Raw genomic sequence first — 21,212 nt, 5'->3', positions numbered from 1 at the left:
TGGTTGCAAGAAATGCAAGAAAATTGTTTTATGTAAGACTAGGCAAAAGACAGTGCTCCTGGAAGAGAAAAGTGAGTATTTCATTCTTAATTGGTAGCAGAACCTGAAAGGGAGCTGTGTTGGGGTGTTGTATTGCATCTGTGTGCAGAGCGGTCTGATAATGTAGTGGTCTTTGGTCCAGGGGACTTGGCTGCTGTAAGTAACCCTTGATCATCTGCAACCTGCTGGGGTCCCAGGGACTCACTTGTGATCCCCTTCAGGAACTGGCGTGGCTGTGAGATTCTTGTCTTTGTAAGATTAGTTTGCTGGATAGTTTTGTTGACAAAGCGTGAACACAGTTCATTATAACTTAATTATTTTTAAAAGAATTCTGTTTACCTTGGGAGGAGACCCACTGAACACTTACTGTGATGTTTTTCCCTGGCTTTTGTTGACAGCTCCTTGCTTCCTGTGAATAGAGGGAGGGGCGCTAACAATAGAGTGCTCCCTCATTAAAGGGTGCAGTCTGAGCAAAACTCACCAAACCCACTAAGTAAATGAAAAAGTGGGAGATACATCCATATTTTCTGTGCTACTTGAATACGCAATTGCCCATACTCAAAATCTCTATTTGCAGTTTGGGAAGCCTAGCAGAAGTCTTGCTTCCCATCTGAGAAAACAAGACTGAGGTGGCTGATTCTCTGCAGTTCTTGTAACCCAAGACAGACACAGACTTGGGTTTTTTTCCCAAGTTACGCTCACTTTCTTTCCCTTATCCCAATGAGCCTATGTTTTCTTTGGGGTGAGACAAGATGCAGAGCTCGTTTTCTGTACCTGTGCAGTTTTAGTTTTCACTACCTCAGGATGGTTCTTTGGTTTCAGATGTGATTCTGTTAACTGAGCAAGACTAAAAGAAAAACAATAACAATGTAATTTAATCACAACTTTTTAATAATATGACCACAGCATTGTTGTAGTCAGTTGCTTTAAAAACCTTTAATATATGTGGCCAGCAGGTCGAGGGAGGTGATTCTTGCCTGCTACTCCACTCTCATGAGACTGTGGAGTACTGTGTTCCAGCTCTGACCCCAACATAAGAAGGACATTGACCTGTTGGAGTGAGTCCAGAGGAGGGCCGCAAAGATGATGAGAGGGCTGGAGCACCCACCTCTCCTATGAAGACGGGCTGAGAGAGTTGGGGTTGTTCAGCCTGGAGAAGAGAAGGCTGTAGGGAGGCATTATAGTGGCCTTCCAGTACCTAAAGGGGGCTACAGGAGAGATGGGGAGGGACTCTTGATCAGGGAGTGTAGCAATAGGATGAGGGGGAATGGTTTAAATTGAAAGAGGGGAGATTTAGATTAGATACTAGAAAGAAATTCTTTCCTGTGAGGGTGGTGAGACACTGGAACAGGTTTCCCAGGGAAGCTGTGGGTGCCGCTTCCCTGGAAGTGTTCAAGACCAGGTTGGATGGGGCTTTGAGCAACCTGCTCTAGTGGAGGTGTCCCTGCCCATGGCAGGGGTTTGGAACTGGATGATCTTAAAGGTCCCTTCCAACCTAAACCATTCTACGATTCGATGATTGCTTGCTAGACGAGTACCAGTTATAGCAGTAGAACCTCATTATGGTTTTGGTTGCTGCTCTTAAATACTGGGACTATGATCTCTCTGCCACATTATTGGTTCATATCTTCTGGTAAAAAAAAAAAAAAAACAAAAAAAACTTTTTAAAAAGGCTCATTCTGTTGTTTTTGTTAAGACTTAATGACTGAACCGTGATGACTTACCAACTGTGAGCACTTACTAAAATTGAGTTATGCTTTTCAAAACAAAAATGCCTTCCAAAAATCTACCCTGTTTATATGTACTAGAGAACTGAAAAGTTCAATGATGCAAAACTGACTTTACAGTGAGTGGCTGTTACTGAAGTTAAACTATAATTCTGGTATGCAGCTTCGAGTGTGATGGGTGAAATTCTTCATTTTTCCATTTAAAGTCTTTAAGATGGTTAATTTTATAATTAGAGTTGCATGAAAAGTCTGGCAGTGAGCTGAACATCTCCCACTACAGTTGGACATGGAACACTATTGATTAAATGGATTGTCTGTTTTAGGAGAAATTGTTTATAGAACTTCTATGCAATTATATTTATGTGACAATATACATAACGTAATATAGCCCCAGGTTTCTACAGAACAGGAGGAGCCCAATCTGAGAGCTGACCGATAACTGTTTCTAAATGAACATGTGGGTATTTTGGCTTAAAGAGACCACTGCGATGAAGATCCAGCACTAGGCAGAAAGTACTGGTGCTGTGATTGTACAAGCAAGTGCACTACATGTGCATGAAAAGGCATTAGCATCATGCACTCAAATACAATGGGATATGTTTGCCCTGGTACAATGCATGAGCACAATGCGCTGTGGACACTATGCTCTATGTTAATTAGGTAATTGTAGCAGTTTGGCTATAGAAACTTTATAGTGCAATTAAATATGATGTTTTTCCAGGTGTTTTTTGCAGCCCTTGTTGAGCTTCAAGTTGCTGTAATACCAGTGCCGCTGGTGCTTGGCTAGCTTTTTAGTAGCTGAGTACTTTCATGATTGCAGTGCGTAGTTTAGCTTGGGAAAAATACCATGTGGTTTGTTGTAGGAGTTCAGAGTACACGCATGGGGCTTCTGACATGGAGTTCTTGATTTATAATTTGCTTCCTTATTTAAGCATGCCTAGAAATACTACGGCTGAGATGCTTAAAAGAACGTTCAGGCCAAGTTTATTAATGATATTGAAATGTCTAAGTGATTTACTCTTCAGCTTAAACATCTGAAAAGTGAGATAATATTTACCTGCTTTGCAGGGAGGTATTTCATACAGTCCTTTGAAATCCTATATTTATATCATTACTTATCAGTAATACACGTACTTCAATATTGTTTTCTTTTTTCCTTCTTATATATTCTCCAGGTCCCAATGTAATTGAAACTTCTGTAGCAAGAACTGACTTAAATAACAGCCTAAAGGTAAGATTTAATAAATATCGTTGCATTACATGAATGGCTTTATTTGATGTCAGTAATGTTAAACATTCCCCTCCTTCCCCCAAATTATTTTTAAGTACTTAGATTTTTACTGGAAAACTTCTTGGCCACATGATGCTTTCCAGTTTGAAACTGAATGTGCAATATTGTACTACCACTGTACTATTTCATGAGTGGTTCAGCAGCAATTTGTAGTATCTTACTTTCATGAGCAAATAAGGTAGTGAATTCTTTGTGCTTCTGCACAGTAATTTCTGATAAAGTAACACTTGACTGTTAATAGGATTCCCTGGTGAGTTATAAAAAGGTTTTGTTGTTTCGTTTTGATTTTTTTTTAATTTTCTTTAAATACACTGGAATGTTTCCTTTTTTTTTTTTTTATCTGTTAGTCACCTATATATGTTTGGATTGGAACTGTATTATGGGTGGGCTTTTTTTAAAAAACACATTTTTATATCAAATAAGAGAACTCTTTCCTGCACATAGTTTTTTATCTGTTAATGATATCTTCCATGCTTTTGAAATGAATACAAAATTTTTAGGAAACCTAGTGGAAAAATAGTTTTTGTTTTAATAATTATAGTTGAACAGGTCTAAAATTGCGTAGCAAATGAGGGGTCACAAACATAATTAACATCATTGTAACTGCAGATATATCATGTAACAGAATTAACAGCTGGTGCTAACCTTGTGGGTTTTTTTACAGCTGAAGCCATTTAATTTAAGTTCACCACCACTGTCTACTTACAATCAGCAGCTGTGGCTAACCTGTGTAGTTGAGTTGGACCAGCAAGATGGTGAGAATCTTACCTAATTCTCAGGAAATGGCTATACCAACCTGTATGTTGTGTATTGCATCTTTAATTTCATCTGTCACGTACATGATCCTGTTGCTTTCTGGCTGTGGTTGGTGAGTTTCTCCTCTGACATGGAGAGCACTGATCTTGAGAAATGGAAGCAACAGGTGTATGGGATAAGTTGTTATTTCTATGAAAGCAGTAGTATCTAGAGAATCCGTGTCTCTGTTCCTTCATTTTGGGGGGAATTAGATGTGTACGTTGTAATGATACTAATTTTTCAATAAAAATTCCCTGCAAACATGTCAGAAATACTGTATTAGTAATTGTTAATCTGTCAAGATTCAGTAGAAGGCATTTGTGACTTACTGCCTAAGTATGTAAATAAAAAGTTTTGTGGTTTTTAATTAATATACTGGACCCCTACTCCAGTAAAGTATAACTGAATAACTTTGAGTCATCTTTGGATATGTGTTTTTAAACTGTATTTGGAACTCTATTTTAGATTGCATTTCTGCATGTAGCAATAGCTTAATATTCTCTCTTTCAATTACAGTGTCCCTCAAAAAGAATGTTACTATGACAGTCAAAGTACTTGGAGTGGTGAAGGATGGAAGCACACCATATGTTAATAACCAGGTTCACAATCGGACAAGATTACTCAGCTGTGCACAAGTATGTGCCTGCTTAAACAAAACTAATGGAGTACATTTTGCTTAGATGTATTTGTGTGCATGTTACATTACATTGCAAATGAGAAGAATATATCTGTTAAGCATGTCTCAAGAAAGACTCTGGGGTATAGTTTTATTTATAATTGCAATGTAGCTAGTAACGCTGAGCAAGATACCTGCCTACCTGTCTTTTTCTGTTTCCTTCTATGACTTGTGTCTATTAGCCCTTAAAGACCCCTCTTTCATGTTAGAGTAGTGCTCTGCCAGCAAAGCGGTGTGTGCTGCTTAGCCACCTAAACAGATTTAGCAGCACTGAAGCAAGGAATATTGTAGTAGAAGATTGGATCTAGGGCTCCAGAGGAGAGAAGAGTTCTCCCCCAACACCTAGCAGAGAGTCTGGTTGAACTCAGCTGGCGGCTGTGTCTGAAAAAGCCAAACTTCTTTCCACCTGTGAAGAAATGTTTAAGACTTTGAGTTTCTAGTATAATTTGCACTGAATTTTTTAAACTTGGAGACATCCAAAACAGATTCTCCAGGTGCAAGTCCTTTAGGAAGGGCATAACTGAAGTTTTTTGTGATAAGCATATAGGGTAAATCGTATGTTTTCTTTTTATATGTAGACACATATATATGATATTTGCAGAAATTAATGAACAGTGTTCCATTAGATTTAATTACACACAGCCAAGAGAGCAATATGTTTGGGTTTTCTCTTTCCTTTTAACTCTTAGAAATGAGTTAGCACAAGGTAGCCCCATCTCCCAATCCGATGACCTAGAGCTTGACTGACAAGAGTTTTCCTGGTGCTGCAAGCAGTTGCTTTCACCAGCTTCAGTGAAAAGCTAGCCTTGTTTATCAGTTCAACCTTTGATCCTGTTGACTGACTTTATCAGTTTCTTCTGCTTTGTCTGGTATTTTTTAAGAAATTATCTGCGGGTCTTGTTTGAGTCTTATTCTGACTGATCAAGATTGGTAAGGCATATAATAAATGTCATCAATATTTGACCATTTGGAAACAAATTCTCCAACCTCTACTAACAGTGCATGTTCTGGAATAAATCGAAGGATTTTACATATTATTCTTCACTGTATGTGTTCACAGAAATGCAGTGAAATCATTGTTGCTCACCTTGGCTACCTGAACTACACTCAGTACAACATATTTGTTAGCTTTGAAGATCTAAATAAGTTAACGTACACCATCCAGAATATTACTTTCACAGTAAGTATAAAGTCTTAGGCTAGCAAAAGAAATCTCCTTAATTACTAACGGTGTAGAAGTGTGCTTTAACTGTAATTAAAAAGTTATCTCATTTTGAAGATAAACATAAAGATGCATCACAATTAATTTTTGTGTCACTACTAGTATCAGAACTATTATAGCATTTGCTGTTAATAAAGGTCTAGACCATTTTTTTTTAATTCTATAAGGAAAGATTTTTCTTTCAAAACTGTTGAAGTTGTTTTCTAGAACAGAAAAATTTAGTCTGATTCCTGGGAGATATTTTTAACAGTAGGCAAGCTAGACTAGAACATCCAGTTTTCTGCATTTGCTTATAGAGATGTTGCCTCTCTAGAGCACGGTATCTGTTTCAGCCTTTCCAGCAGGTGTATCTGAATTAGCAAGATTTTTCCAGACTTTACAAAAGCATGGACTAGAAAGATCTAACAAACTCAAAGGAAAATGAAGATGGTTATTTTTTGGACTGTGCTTATGAGTAAGCGAAAAATGTTTATTCAGCTAAAACAAGCAGGCTAATAAAATAATTCACTAGAATAATCTTTAGTGAAATAACTAGCTCAGTTCATAGTGCTAAAGATTGCTTATGAAACTCTTTCATCACCAGTGTGTGCTGATTGGCTCCAAAAAGGAACTTAGAAACATTTGCATTGAGAGAAAATGGAACTAAAGCGAATTTATAAAAAGTTTATTATGATATGTTCTACCTGTATTCAACATTCAGAGCAGGTAGCAAGCAAAAATCTTACTGTAATGCAAAAGTTGTTTTTATATATTAAATGAATGTCCTGAATATTAATATTTGTAATATTTGTGCATAAAGCACATCGCTAAAAATTAGCTCTAAGGGGAAAAAAAAAACCAAACTTGCAACCCCTTTGCTTAGTTCCAGATTTCAAAAAGGACCAAGTGTTGGAGCATTTATAGTCAAAACATAGTTCATTGGACTGTTTTTCTTCTGTTTTCTTGTAGTGGAAGACCTACAATCCAACGTTTTCACAAGTGGAAATATGGTTCCGATTTGTCTTTGTAGTTCTTACTTTTATGGTCACGGTAAGATTTTTGTTTCAGTTTTTCTGGAGCATATTATGTCGGCGGCTGATAACAGTGCTCTGTAGTGCTGTGTTCAGTAACTTAACCCCAGGCAGCAGAACTGAGATATCACTGAATGGGTGTAAAAAATGTTTCTAAAATACCTATGTAGTTGCTGCTTTTATATTTTTACAAGTAATATTGAAGTGACATTAAGAAAATAGGATAAAAGGGAAAACTTGTTTTTCTGAACTGATTTTGCATTGAACAGAAAGAATTTTGCTTAAACAAAGGAAATTGTGATTAGATGCTAGAAAAAAATATTTTTTTGCAGCGCAGGTAGGGTCAAACATTGGAATAGGATGCCCAGAGTGTGGGTTCTCCATCTCTGAAAATGAGCAAAACTCATTTGAATATGACCTTGATCTAACTTTAAAGTTGTCACTGCCTTGAGTGTGAGGATGGGCCGAATGACCTCCAGAGGTCCCTTACAACCTAAATTATGCTACGATGTAGATTATCTCTCCCCTCCAACCTGGTTTGGCCCCTGGAAAAGAAGTGTTTGGAAAAAAACAACCAAACAAGATAAAATCTAAAATGCAGCGTTTTCCAAGTAAGGACACTAAAGCACTGAACACTTGCACAGCATTTTTCTCACATAGATGATTTCACTCAGCAGGTAACTGTGAATGTGATGTGGAATCTTTTTTTAAAAAGTGAGTTTAAGTGGAATTTTTTGGTATTGTGTGACCAGTAATTAGGCAATATTTCTTCATCCATTGTTGATTTGCTCTGTACTACCTGGTTTCCTTCTCAGTTTGCTTGAGATTAAGTAATTTGCATTGAGGTAAACCAGCAAACTTGAAGCAGAAGTAGAAGCCAGGAGATGTGGCTCCTGTTTTACAATGTTCTCAGTGGCAAAGACCTCATGAAGTTGCCTTTGCAGTGGGCTGTGTTATCTCTTTACTCTGGTAAAACCATTAAGGCTGTCTTCCTTCCTTACAAATTTTTGTTATTATTATTTTATAGTGTCTGTTTGCACATTCCCTGCGGAAATTCTCCATGAGAGATTGGGGTATTGAACAGAAATGGATGTCCATCCTCCTTCCCCTCCTGCTGCTTTACAATGGTAATTGTATCCTGGAATTTTTGGGCCAAAATCAATGGCATGAGTTTCAACAAGGGCAAGTGCCAGGTTCTGCACTTGGGCCACAACAACCCCAAGCAGCGCTACAGGCTTGGGGAAGTGTGGTTGGAAAGCTACCTGGAAGAAAGAGACCTGGGGGTTCTAATTGACAAGCGGCTGAATATGAGCCGGCAGTGTGCCCAGGTGGCCAAGAAAGCCAACGGCATCCTGGCTTCTATTAGAAATAGCGTGACCAGCAGAAGTAGGGAGGTGATTGTGCCCCTGTACTCAGCACTGGTGAGGCCACACATCGAGTATTGTGTCCAGTCTTGGGCACCTCAATCCAAGAGAGATATCGAGGTGCTGGAGCGAGTGCAGAGGAGGGCAACGAAGCTGGTGAAGGGCCTGGAAAACAAATCCTATGAAGAGCGGTTGAAGGAGCTGGGACTGTTTAGTATGAGGAAGAGGAGGCTGAGGGGAGACCTCATCACTCTCTACAACTACTTGAAAGGACACTGTAGAGAGGTTGGTGCTGGTCTCTTCGCACAGGTAATTAATGACAGAAGGAGAGGGAATGGCTTCAAGCTCCAACAGGGTAGGTTTAGACTGAACATTAGGAAAGAATTTTTCACAGAAAGAGTGGTCGGGCGTTGGAACAGGCTGCCCAGGGAGGTGGTTGAGTCACCATCCCTGGATGTGTTTAAGAGCCGTTTAGATGTGGTGTTGGGGGATATGGTGTAGGGGAGAACTTTGTAGTGTAGGGTAGATGGTTGGACTCGATGATCCCAAGGGTCTCTTCCAACCTGGATGATTCTATGATTCTATGATTTTTAGAAAAGCTCCCTTTAAAAAAAAAAAAAAAAAAAAAAAAAGAAAAAAAAATTTAGAGGGAGGGAGAAGGCAAAATGGAATTTGGCCTTGAACTCATAAGCAGCTGTTTATAAGGCTTCAGAGAACTAATTTAAAAAAAACAACCAACCCTTTTTACGTGTATTAAATTCAAGGCCATAATGAGTAGATGGATTTTATTCTTTTCAGTCATGTGAATGTCATCTCTATTTGTTTAAAGCTCTGATTGGAATGCGTGGCTGCAAACATAGCGAACCTTTCATATACATGACGTGTAAATGCAATTTCTGTGTTTGTCTGCTAAGTCTTAATCCTTCATTTTTCAGATAATTGCACCTTAGTTAAAAATGGAGGCTACTTTTAGTCTGGTGAACCACATCAAATTCTAGGACTCTCTAGCAGTACCAAATGAATATTTGCCTTTCAGTCATTCTATGATAATATTTTAGGTCATCACCAAGAGCAGTGGTTTAGTAAAAAGTCTAATAAAACCTGAAATCTTCTAGAAATGTTGGCAACCATTTTAGATTAGTTGTACAGCACAGAGGAGTGCTGCTGGAGGCACCATGTTCTTTGTAAATTACTTTTAGATACAGCAAACTTCAATTTCATTTACTGATGTAATTTGAAAAATCTAGGATTTTTTATTCCTCTGATGATAAACTCTGCTTTACTTTTCGTAATAGAAAAGACTGTGCTTTTTCCCCTCTGTTTAACTTTTTTTTCTTTTTTTTTATTACAGATCCATTTTTCCCCCTTTCTTTTCTGGTGAACAGTTGGTTTCCTGGAATGCTGGATGATCTATTCCAGTCACTGTTTCTGTGTGCACTGTTGTTGTTCTGGCTTTGTGTCTACCATGGTATAAGAGTACAGGTAAGGGTGCAACATTATTTACTACTTACTGAGAAGGCAGTACTTGTTTTTTCAGTTCTCTCCAAAGGTGACAAAAATGTAACCAAATTTTCTAAAAAGAGATATTTATTTTATTCTGAAAGTACAATGTGACATGTGAAGCTTTGGAGTTAAAAATATTTGTGGTAAAGTAGATTGTCTTGAGGCTCCCATGCCTAAATGAGATAGATGGGACAATCCACTCTAAGCTATTGCAAGACAGTATTCAGAATTATGATGCCATTATGCTTTGTTCTTTGTTGAAGGGTTTTGTTGTTGTATATGGTAGCTGATTGCTTTTTAAACCACTTTAAAATACTGCATAAGATAAATATGAATTCTGGAGCATATTCCTATAGTTTATGTCTTCTGTAATCACCTGTGCAGGGTAAAAATACAGGTGAGTCTCTTAATATAGTTCAAGTTGAGTGAAACGAAGATGATAGTTACTTTATTCTGTCAAGAACGAATGAAATCCCAAATATGGGTTCAGTACTTCACCACACTATCGTTTTCTCAACAGGGGGAAAGGAAGTGCTTAACTTTCTATCTGCCCAAATTCTTTATTGTTGGACTATTGTGGCTGGCCTCTGTTACATTGGGAATATGGCAAACGTAAGTAATTTAAAGTTTAGTGCAAAAATAACAAGCTGAGAGTGTTCAAGAATGAGAAGATTGTTTAGTGATATGTGTTTCTTAATGCTCTGATTATGATATAGGAATGGAGATCAAATTCTTACATCTCTTTTTTGGCAAACCGTGACTGATTTGAATACAGAATTCCCCATGGACGATCTAGTAGTACATAATTTTGTAGATCAGAACGAGCTCTAGAAATCACTACTTTGTCAATATGTCATGGCTTCCTACAATATTCCCTTTAGTGCTATGTCTGTAGTTAGCTATTATACAGTTGGACCAAACTTTCCCAACTATTAAACCTGCCACTGCTTGGTCCAAGCTATGTTATCTCTCCTTCAAACTCAGTTCTTTTGCTTGGTTTAGTGTTTCTCTCATTTTTCCAAAATGTTGTGTTAACGTAAAGGTGTCACTATTCCCCACGCAGAAAACTTGCTCAGTTTTTTAGTCTCAAGTGTTTGCCTCTTATTTTATTTCTCAGAAGGAAGATGCCTTCTAACCTTCTCCATTCCGTTGTACATTGTTGAAAGCAGTGCAGTTGCAGGAAATACTCATGCTAATGCCATATCGGCAGAATTGCTATGAGGGAAGGGCTTATACCAGTTATTTCTTAAGTATAATTCTGTCACCAAGGATAAATTAAAATACTAAATCCTGAAGGCTTGTAGGAATTTACAAGTTCATATATTTTCCAAAAAATAAGTGGGAAAATCAGACATGCTCACAACTGAAATCCCCCATATTCCTTGAAAATTTGGTTTGGAAAGAGGGAGGATGTCATGTAATGTAATTTGTCGTGACTCCATTGGAATCAATGTCATTGCACCAATTTATACAGTCAAAATCTTTAGTTATAAGCTCTGTATAGTAACTTGAAACCTTTTCTTTGTTAGTGGGTTTCTTGGTCAGTACAGCTTTTTGACCTTGTCTTTTGTAAGGCTCTAAGTACCACTTTTTCATTTTGAATCTTTTTTAGTGTTAATGAAGTACATGATCCTACATATCAATACAGGGTTGACACTGGTAATTTCCAGGTAAGTCAGAAATGTCTTCTTGCTTTTAAATTGTCAGGTGGAGTTACAAGGAGATGGGGTTTATTCTATTAAAATCTATAATGGTTTAGGAAATAGCGAATGCTGGTCACATGGCCTTATTCTGACTAAGGTACTTTTAATTTTACTTTAGATCATGCATAGACCATATTGAGCCCCATCCCAATGAGAAGAGTAAATTGTCTTGCAAATCTGGACACTCAATACCACAAGTTTAGTCACAGACTCATGACTGCTGGGATTGAAAGGAATTTTTTTAAGCCTCTTACTAAGTCAGTTTTGTACATCCTTATTCCTGCCAAGATCCTCTGTCCTAGTAAATGTCAGACTTCCTTGTTTTAAAGGCGGATCTGATTTATATGGGTCCTTGTATTGTTCTCAGGAGCTGTGTTTTTAGAAAACCATTGAGATTCAGCTCACTGTGAGCTTAATGAACAAAATGATGACTCCTATTAAACATCCTTTCTTTACATGCCCCAAAAACCTACCTTGATGTATAGCCATCCTTATTTTGTATTTCCTTTCATGAGCCTACTTTCCCTGACTAAATGGACCGTTCTGTTTTGTGCTTTGGGAAATAATGGTTTCTACTGAGAGAAGGAGGAATAGACCAAACCTCGTTAAATAATAAAAACTATCACTCTTCTTATAGGGAATGAAAATCTTCTTCCTTGTGGTGGCAACCACATACGTTCTCTACCTTTTGTTCCTGATAGTGAGGGCATGTTCAGAACTTCGTAACATGCCTTATGTTGGTAAGGATTATTTCTTTTGATTCTTCCCCAAAACAGGCTTGCTTATCCTAGATGTAGGCATAAGTTCACTAATAACAACTTTTCTCAATCTTTTTCAGATCTCAGGTTAAAATTCTTGACTGCATTAACCTTTGTAGTGCTTGTCATTAGGTAAGGCTTTTCAAAGTACATTTCTCAGTATTGTAACTTTATAACCTTTTTTTTCAGGGCTTTGAATACATTTTCTTGATAATAAAATTGTCAGTAAAAATGAGGACTGTCTTTTGATATGATTGTTGTGGCAAGCTTTTCTTAATTTTTTTAACCTTTCCTAAGACTTTTAGAGCTAAATTGATATCATTTCCGTTACCACAGCAATACACTGCAAGATTTAGAGGTTCGCTTAGCAGAGATGTTTTCTGTACTGCAGACTGGTCCGCAGTGCACCGTTCACCTCTTTTGGAGCTTTGTAAGCTTCACTCAGTCAAAACAGAAGTTTAGAATTAGTTTCTTAGGTTATTGTTAATATCTGTCTCCCACACTCCAATCCTTTATGTGAAATTACTGTTGACTGTTGTATTGTCTGTAGTGGATGAAATCTGAGGGAAAGAGACTATGGGGGGCGGGGTCCGCTTTACTCAGTTGACTGCTGACTTTTAATGGCAAAAGAATCATTCAGGGAGGTGGTTGAGTCACCATCCCTGGATGCGTTTAAGAGACGTTTAGATGTGGTGTTGGGGGATATGATATAGGGGAGAACTTTGTAGCGTAGGGTAGATGGTTGGACTCGATGATCCCAAGGGTCTCTTCCAACCTGGATGATTCTATGATTCTTAATTTAGAACTATGCGAGCAAATGTATCTTAAAATAAATGGTCAGCATATTAACCTAATTGTTTTCTCATATACTTTTCTATCAGCTCCCGTTTCAATTTTGTGGTTTAAAGACACAGTACACTTACATGCTCCTAACTTTTTTCCACAGCATTGTTATACTCTACCTACGCTTTGGAGCACAAGTTCTACAGGACAACTTTGTTGCTGAGCTGTCGACTCATTATCAGAATTATATCCTTGTGTTGTGATACTGCTCAACTAGGAATGTTAATCTGTTTTTATGCTGAAGGTACTTTAAAATCACCTACTTACGGACTGAGACCTTTGGCTTCTAGGTGGGCTTTTGAAGTTCAGTCTATTTTGATCGAGATTCCATGTCAGCATTTCATAATGGCTGTTTGTAAAGATGATGAGCTGAGACAGTTTCAGTCTAGTTTGTTTACATCACATAAATCACAGCTGCATTTGAAATGAAGGCCTAGATATGCCTGCATTCAAGTAATTTTAACAAGTTATTGTGACAAATTTGGTTGTATTTGCTGTATGAATTCAGTTTGCTGTGTATTTATCAGTTGGCATGGGGCGTACCAAAGTATTTGAGAAATTAATAGTTTAGAAGTCACTGAAAATGAGTTTATGTATTGATCCAAGTCTACATGTGGAAGAGGTCATAGCAGAGAGTTTAAGTGGCTTGAGAAGGGACTATTTCTGATGTCTGTTGGCAACAGGATTACAAACTGTATTTCTGGACCTGAACCATAAGATACTGGTTCATTCTACTTCCTGAAAGTGCCTCTATGATTGCAACTGCTCCGGTTACTAGTAAGCTTAGATACATGTTGGGAGCTAGTAGAAAACAGTATGTAAAGCCATCAGTATTTTCCCAAAATGATGGCAAGAAGCGATCTTCAGTGTTCTATCTATAAAAAGTCCTTTCTCCTTCCTTCTCAATCAGTGTGCTAAGCAGGAACCTTTTAAAAAATAAACAAAGCAAAACAACCCCACCTGAACACCCCCTTACTCAGCTTTCTTTTACCATTGAAGGCAGAGCTATTCAATTTACTGTGCAGTCCTCCGCTCAAGAGAAAACCTTATCTCAGCAAATGTTACTAGTGTTAAAGCTAAAGCTTTGTCTTCAGTGGGAGCTTTACCTTGAAATAGTTTGAGTACATTCGTTGTCTTTAAATTTAAAACATACCGATTTGTTCAGCCATTTATGGTCTCAAACTTTAGTAAGGTAAACATTCTTTCCATTGAAACAGCTTACGTATGGTTTAGGTCTTGTATCCAAAGTTAATATGTGTGGAGCTATATTGAGCAATATCCTTGACACTTACTACCAGCAGAATTCCTATCATTTTATGGTTTATTGAACTTTTATCTCTACACATTAGCCTTCGTGTATTCCCCCTCAAAGAATGCACTATATGGTAAGTGGAAGCAATTGTCTGGCAAACTTACATGGCAAGAGCTGGCACTTGTATTTTGGTTGTTTCAATACTGTTTCAATTTGCTTTGAGTTAACATAAATAGAAGTTGCACTGTTCCTGAGCAAATTAGTACGAAGGAACACATAAAATGTATACAGCTAATTAGCTAGACTTGAATTCTTATGCACTTAGATCAAGCTTATAGTCAATATGATGTGTGCATATAACGCATTAACTTTTGCACTGCCTCACAGACAGTTCTTAAGGAGCAACAGTACTTCATTTGTACTTTAACAATAAGGCTAATGTATTGGCGTGCTGGCAAACTGCACTCTGAAATAGGTAACACGCTGTTGGAAAAGTAGGAGTGAAGCTGATCTCTAATATGGGGAAGTTTTGGGGAACTTGCTCTGGGGAGAGAGCTGCACAGAGCCCATGTAAAGAGAGATAAAGGATTTAATCAGTGGCGCTTCTGTTTTTGCGTTACTGCATAGAAGATGTAATCTGACTCACATGATGATTATAAAGCATTATCCCTCTCTAACAGATAAAGATTCTGTAGAATAAATTTTTGTACTGAGTCCATTCTCCACTTAAGCGTTGAGTATAAAATATAGAACCATAAAACAGCTCGAGTTGGAAGGGACCTGGAAAGATCATCTGGTCCAACCTTTCATGGGAAAGGGAGCCTAGATGAGATTATCTGGCACCCTGTCCAATCACATCTTACACACTGAGAGGCATGCAGGAAAAAGGCACTAAATAGTGGAGTTGGTCCTTTCTCTAAACAATTTAGAGTAGAGATGGATGGAACAGTTACAGAAAAAAGCTGTTTTTTCCATTAAGAAAAACAAGAGAAATGCCTGGGTGAGGATAAGGTTAAAAAACTTGCTGTTGGGTTGCAAGAAGTATTAATTTATAGAAGGCGAAAAGTAAAAAGCTGCCAGGAAAAAGATGTTTATAGCAAATTCCTGGATTGAATTTTACTTGCACATAATTAGGAACTGCAGCTCAGCAGCACAGATTATGTAGGAAATGAAGGCCTTAAAACAAGGTAGAGGGAATTGTCTTAAATAGCCAATGGAAAGTATGTGCTTCCTTTCATCTCGCCATAAGGCACAAGTATTTCCTTCATTTATTACAAGGATGAAAAATAACTGGCTAATCATCGACTTGCATACAAGGGAATACAACTCCGGTCGACTTATATTTGTAGTTTAGAAATAACCAAGAAGTTAATGAGGTCTGTGCTTTTTAAATACATATGAACTTTTCAATAATGATTAAAAATAATGAAGTCTGACTTAATTACTCTTATGTGCAGGTTGAAATAATATGACATAGGGAACTGCACAAGGGAGGAAATCCGCTTATACAACATGGAGAATATTGATCTAAAAATAAGATTAGATAGTTATGCCATCTGCTTAACTCTTAAGAATACCATGATGTTATGGCTAAAGGGTGAAGAATTTAAAGGAGAGAATTCCTGTTTGGATATAGTTTTGTTGAATTGTAGTTGTGACTGTCTTGGAAGTTGTCGAGGCTGTTGCTTCAGTGTTGGATTGGAAGTACAGCCACATACATGTCTGTATTTAATGTGCTAAATTAACCCCTATTTGTATTTTCCAGAATCACAGTTGAAAGACAATCCTGCTTTTTCTATGCTGAATGATTCAGATGATGATGTGATTTATGGGTAAGATTATAAAATACCTATGGAGAGTTACTTTAGTGTGTTATTTTTGTAATGTTCTTTATTCGTTAAATAAGGGAAGGCTTTGCAGGTTGCTAGTGAAAGTATTCTGCCTAAAGAACAGAAATGTAGCCTTGTTCTGAAACAGAAGTGCAATGAGAATGCATGTTATTTTGTTTCTTCTTTTTTTGGTTTCTAAAAGGGATTGCCGTGGCACTGATACAAACAGGTAATTAGGTTTGTAAATTTTTTTAAATTAGGGTGCTGGCAGGTCATGGAGTGAGGGCTGCAAGAGATGTGAAATGGAAGAACTTCCTTTTAAACCGGGAAGAATTGCAGGAGTCAGGTGGAGTTAGCAAAGAAGCAGCTCATATGTAAACGCTTTAGAGAAGGAGAATGGCTCTTCTTAAGTGTCCATCACTTAACGAAATAAGAATAATCAAATCTAGCAAAACTTCCTGGACTTCTGTGAGTTTATGTAATATGAGAATTATAGTAGCGCTGAAAACCCATCCCCATCAGGTGTCTCTGTACAGACACTGAACAAACTCCTTATCTGCCCTCGCTGATTCCACCTCTTACCAAGGACACTGAAGTGGTTGGAGCAGTGAGGATGGGGTTAATGCTGCAGTAACCTGAACAAGTTTGTGCTTTAGCTATTGGCATTGTCTGAGAGAGCTTGCCTTTGCTTAGTTAGGTGAGTAGTAGTAGTACCAGCTTGCTTCTAGATGAATCCTTGCAAAGAGCAGCTTGTAGTTACTGGAATAACTTTTATTATGCATTATCTTCTGGAGAGAAGTCAATATATTGTTCATATCTCCGACAAGGAAGCAAAACAGATACCAGATTCTTACCCAAATAACAATTTGATGCAGTTTAGAACTTTCCTGTTTATTTTGGACTTCCTATCTAAACACCGTGTTCAGAATTTTTAACAAGTATCTGTTTCACAGGAGTGACTATGAAGAAATGCCACTTCAGAATGGCCAAGCTATTAGAGCCAAGTATAAAGAGGAATCGGACAGTGATTGATTTCGATGTAGACAGACTTGTTCAGGTGGAATTACACCAATCCTGAAGTTTTCCTAGATGGACAACTTCCTTGGCTTCCTTAGTCTGCTGACATCTGAACACCGACTCCCAGGAAGGACATCCTGCTTCTGTTTCTGTTTACAAAGTTAAAACTGAAAAAACCCCAATGCTTGAAAAGGTTGTGGTGAAAACGTAAGAAACCAAAATTTTTACACATCTTATAAAATGCCTGATAGAAGGATGTCTATGGACTAAAATCTTTAAACCTATTTCCATTTAGAAGTATCACTGATTATATGCTGATTTTAAAATTGCTTCCTTGCTGCTTGATTTTCTGGTGGGTTTTTCTGAGGGTTACGTACAGCATAGTGTCACTCATCTGTTGCATTTGCGTTAGCTCCTTTGTGTATTGTCCACTGCTGTACCAAGTGCCTCATTTCCCTTTCAATTTTCTACCTTAGTCTTTTGAGCTGGAGGCAGGAAATGAAGTGGTTTATGGTTTTCTTTTTTTTTTTGTTGTTTTTTTTAATGCAAGAAAACACAAGCTTTCCATTCTTCATTCAAAGAAGTGATATAGACTTAAGACCATTTTTAAAATTCATTTAAATGAGTTTACCAGATTTGGAAGTGTGAGATACGTGCAAGTAGTCAAGTTCCAGTGAGCCAAAATAGCCTCAGTGGTGCAAAATGTATAATACATGCTTCATAACATGCTTTACCGCCACAACAGAAGTGTTTGGTTTTGTTTTGCCTTTTTTTTTTTTTTAAACAGCCCTTTCAAATGGAAATATTTAGGCAGCAACAAATCTCAGAAGGAAGCCAGTACTCTTCTTTCTGGGTTTTTGTATGCTGGAGATTGTTACAGAGAATACAGTGTGAAAGTTTCATAGAGATTAATTTCAAGTTTCCAAACATTTCAGTTTCAGAGGCTTTTTCTACATCAGATTTTTTCCTTAAGTTGCATTAATAGATAGTTATTCTACACCCTAGGAACAGTTGTAGTTGCTCATGTATTGAACATGCATGAGAGTTGGCTTTTGGGCATGTTCTATGCATGGTTCAACTTCTTTGTCATAACCACAGTCGCCACCTGTACCCATCAGAACTTCTAGTCCGTTTTGTGATTATCTGTGTTCCAGTCTGTGCTGGAGCGGAGTTATATGGGAATTAAGTATTCCTAGTACAATGCTGCTGCTTCTCTATTTAAAAGTTGGGTTTCTCCTGCACCATTGCTCTGTTCTTTATTTAAGAGGATGTTGTTTTGTTTCTAATTACTTTTGTTTTCAGGTACTTGACCTGTCTGAAAGTATCTTTTTTTTTTTTTTTTTTTGTGTGACTGTGATTTATTCTTGTAAGGTTTCCCTGCCCTGCTGCTGTAGAAAAGACTCTCAAAAGTACTGTTAATGTCTTAGACAGAAGCTGGTGCTGGCTTACACTAGGGAATTGTACTCATCATTGAACTAGTTTAAGCAGAAGAGTGCAATGAAGTCCTACTTGATTTGCTGAATCGTATTAAGGAAAAAGTAGATTTGTTCCGCTTTGATGCGACAACTGCTGTAGACCATTCCCGCTGCAATAACCTCTCCTGGTAGCTGTTGGAGATCACGAAAGGGAGACTTCAGAGGACAGCAGTTTGCTTAGAGAGGACCAGAGGAACTGCTTCATGTGGTTGCATCCTTTCTGTCGGAAAATAGTTCAGATTAAATGATTAACTCGGTGCTCTGCTAAAGACGGGGGTGGTAAGATACTCCGCGTGTGTGAGGGAGAAAACTTCCTAAAATTATGTAGAGCTGCGAAATTTTTGGAGGGTATTTGAAATTTAAAACTTTCTGTACCGGGGACCATTTATTTCTTAGAAGCCAAAGCACTATTGTATGGCTAAAGCAAGGGAACTGCTCAGGGGAGGGGAAGGTTTTTCCTTTAATTTCTTAATTAATTAGTGTCAGTTTAGAAGACCATATACGAAGACATTAAAGAAGTATTTCAGGTTAGTGGTGTGGTTTTTTTTTTTTTCCCCCGTGAACTACAGTAAGCTGTACCTTCAGCACCTCCTTTTAGATTTATTTTTTTTTTACCAAGTATGGGAGATACCTTTGTATCCTAAAACGAGCCCATTCTCATTTTTACTATGAGGCCTACCGCTGTTTGAATTTGCAAAGTCAGACTTGGGAGCCAACTAGGCATCCTTTGCACTCCCCAAATCCTTTTGACTTTCACTGGGGTGGCAGTGGGTGCAGGAATCGGGTCTTCAGAATTGGATATTTACATGATTCTTATATATTCAGATCTTTTTGGCTCTGATATTATTTATTTCTGATCTAAATTGTTCTGAAGGGAAAAAATGTTTGATCTGACCAATGTGCAAAGTGTACTCACGTTTCTTATCACAGTCTGAACTGGTTGTTACAGTTAACCCTGAAACACAGTGTCATGCTTTAGGATTTCAGTAGCTAAAGAAAATATTTTTAATTTAACTTTGAGATGATGAATTTTTCTAAGCTGTTCTCAGCCCGTTTCACTTGCCATTTTGTTTGCATTAACTTTCCTACATCACTACATTCAAAGTGGAAACAGGAAAGCTGAGAATGGGAAATGCGTACTTAAAGTAAGTATCTCACTATGAAAATAGTGAGAAAATAGTTTCTTTGTTAATTTTTAGAGATTATATTTAAGCCAGGTTTGCCATGTGAAATAGTTTTGTGTTGCGAAAGTGCTAGAGTGTAACGATAAGCGTGGCTGAAGCACTGTCCCATCAAATTCAATATACGGTAAAAAGGCAAAAGCAGTGAAGCAGATGAAGAAATTGTTCTGCTGGTAAGAAATCTCATTTTCACTTATTTCCACAACTGGAAAGCAGAGACAGTATTTGAGGAATATTGCAATAGGGACTGTAAACAGCTTGGGAGTAGGTGGCATAAATTCACTGGAGTGAAGCACCGTAAGCTAAGGGTGAAACAGAAGAGATCTGGGTAAGAAACCAGCCTGGCTTTCCTTTCGTTACTGCTAAGGGAGTTAAATATTTCCATCACTAATACAACTGTGTAAAATGAGAAAAGTACACAAAAAGGCCCCACAACATAGTGTTCCTGCTCTAAAGGAGCTGCCTATTAAATAACTGCAAGACTTCCATGTACGCAGTGATCAAGAGGGACTTTTAAGAAATCAATAATCATTGAGCGTGAGCCATTCGTGGCAACCATTTTTGTAGTATTTGCTTTAAAAACACAGTTGGAGTTGGCTGGAAACTTTCCTAGCACTGGCAAAGAATAGGAAGCGTAAAGCTTAACACCAGTAAGGACCAGCGAGTGCAACCAATCTGTGGCATTAATCCTGGGGAAAATGGGAGGGCAGTTCCAGCGAGGAAAGGCTTTGATCCATTGTCTTTCTCTGAGCCAAAAGACAACGTTGTATCCATAGTCACCTAATTTTTCCCCCCATTTCCTTTTGCTTATGCCAGTAATAACCTTTACATCACTGTACAACATTTTTTTAGACGTTTGTAAATATGTAAAATGAAAAATATGGAAAAATTGTGTACCAAAATGGTATAAAAACGTGTAAGATAAGTGCTCTGTGAGAAGCTGTAATTAAATGCTGCTTTGAGAAAGTATGCATGAGGACGTGTTAAAATATTCTATGTGTCTAGAAGTCGTGTTAATGACAGCAAATTATCCATTTATGTCAGAAAACTTCACGCTAATATGGAATATGAAGGAAAAAAACCCAGTATTTTACTTCAAGCAAAAGTTGGGTAATGAGTTTCTTGGAAGACTTCATGTGCATAATCATTGTTAAATATGTTCATAATAAAGTTTTATATCTTTATATTGTATCTTGGTTTTATTTTCCTTCTAGCGAATGACTAACTATACCATTTTCTTAACTTATACATATATTTTCTTTTGCATATTTAAATTTGCATAATTGCATATGGGTGGGATCCAGGAGGCTCCGTCAGCACAGATTCACCAGGGAGTTATGATTTGGATTGGGTTGGTTTTGGGGGTTTTTTTTTTTTTTGCTCACCCTGCCTGGGCTCGAAGGAGGAAGGACGGGTTACTCATTTTCCTAAGAAATACACCAGCCAGTTTCCAAGAGGGAACTGGTGATCCAAACTGCCTTCAGAGTGGCTTTGTGAAGCCCGCTGTGGTCACGCTGGCAGTAGGAG

At 37.7% G+C, this 21,212-nt stretch overlaps 1 protein-coding gene across 3 annotated transcripts in view; it reads left to right on the top strand.

The window, feature by feature from the left end:
• TMEM181 (transmembrane protein 181) overlaps positions 1-17,044 on the top strand; it is a 31,643-nt gene extending 14,599 nt beyond the window's left edge. For 2 of the 3 annotated variants that reach the window (XM_074168442.1, XM_074168443.1), the window contains exons 3-17: positions 2,942-2,997; positions 3,722-3,812; positions 4,369-4,487; positions 5,589-5,708; positions 6,699-6,779; positions 7,788-7,887; positions 9,476-9,606; positions 10,148-10,239; positions 11,240-11,297; positions 11,968-12,070; positions 12,169-12,220; positions 13,035-13,117; positions 14,227-14,316; positions 15,949-16,015; positions 16,966-17,044. In XM_074168442.1, coding sequence (XP_074024543.1) covers positions 2,942-2,997; positions 3,722-3,812; positions 4,369-4,487; positions 5,589-5,708; positions 6,699-6,779; positions 7,788-7,887; positions 9,476-9,606; positions 10,148-10,239; positions 11,240-11,297; positions 11,968-12,070; positions 12,169-12,220; positions 13,035-13,117; positions 14,227-14,316; positions 15,949-16,015; positions 16,966-17,044 — 1,322 coding nt within the window. The remainder of the gene's footprint in view (positions 1-2,941; positions 2,998-3,721; positions 3,813-4,368; positions 4,488-5,588; positions 5,709-6,698; positions 6,780-7,787; positions 7,888-9,475; positions 9,607-10,147; positions 10,240-11,239; positions 11,298-11,967; positions 12,071-12,168; positions 12,221-13,034; positions 13,118-14,226; positions 14,317-15,948; positions 16,016-16,965) is intronic. The other variant, XM_074168444.1, reaches the window with a different exon arrangement.
• Positions 17,045-21,212: the final 4,168 nt, after the last annotated feature.

The sequence above is a fragment of the Numenius arquata genome, chromosome 2, assembly GCF_964106895.1.
Source record: "Numenius arquata chromosome 2, bNumArq3.hap1.1, whole genome shotgun sequence".
NCBI lineage: Eukaryota > Metazoa > Chordata > Aves > Charadriiformes > Scolopacidae > Numenius > Numenius arquata.
The sequence above is the reverse complement of the archived record's forward strand: the minus strand, read 5'-3'. Positions and strand labels throughout refer to the sequence as shown.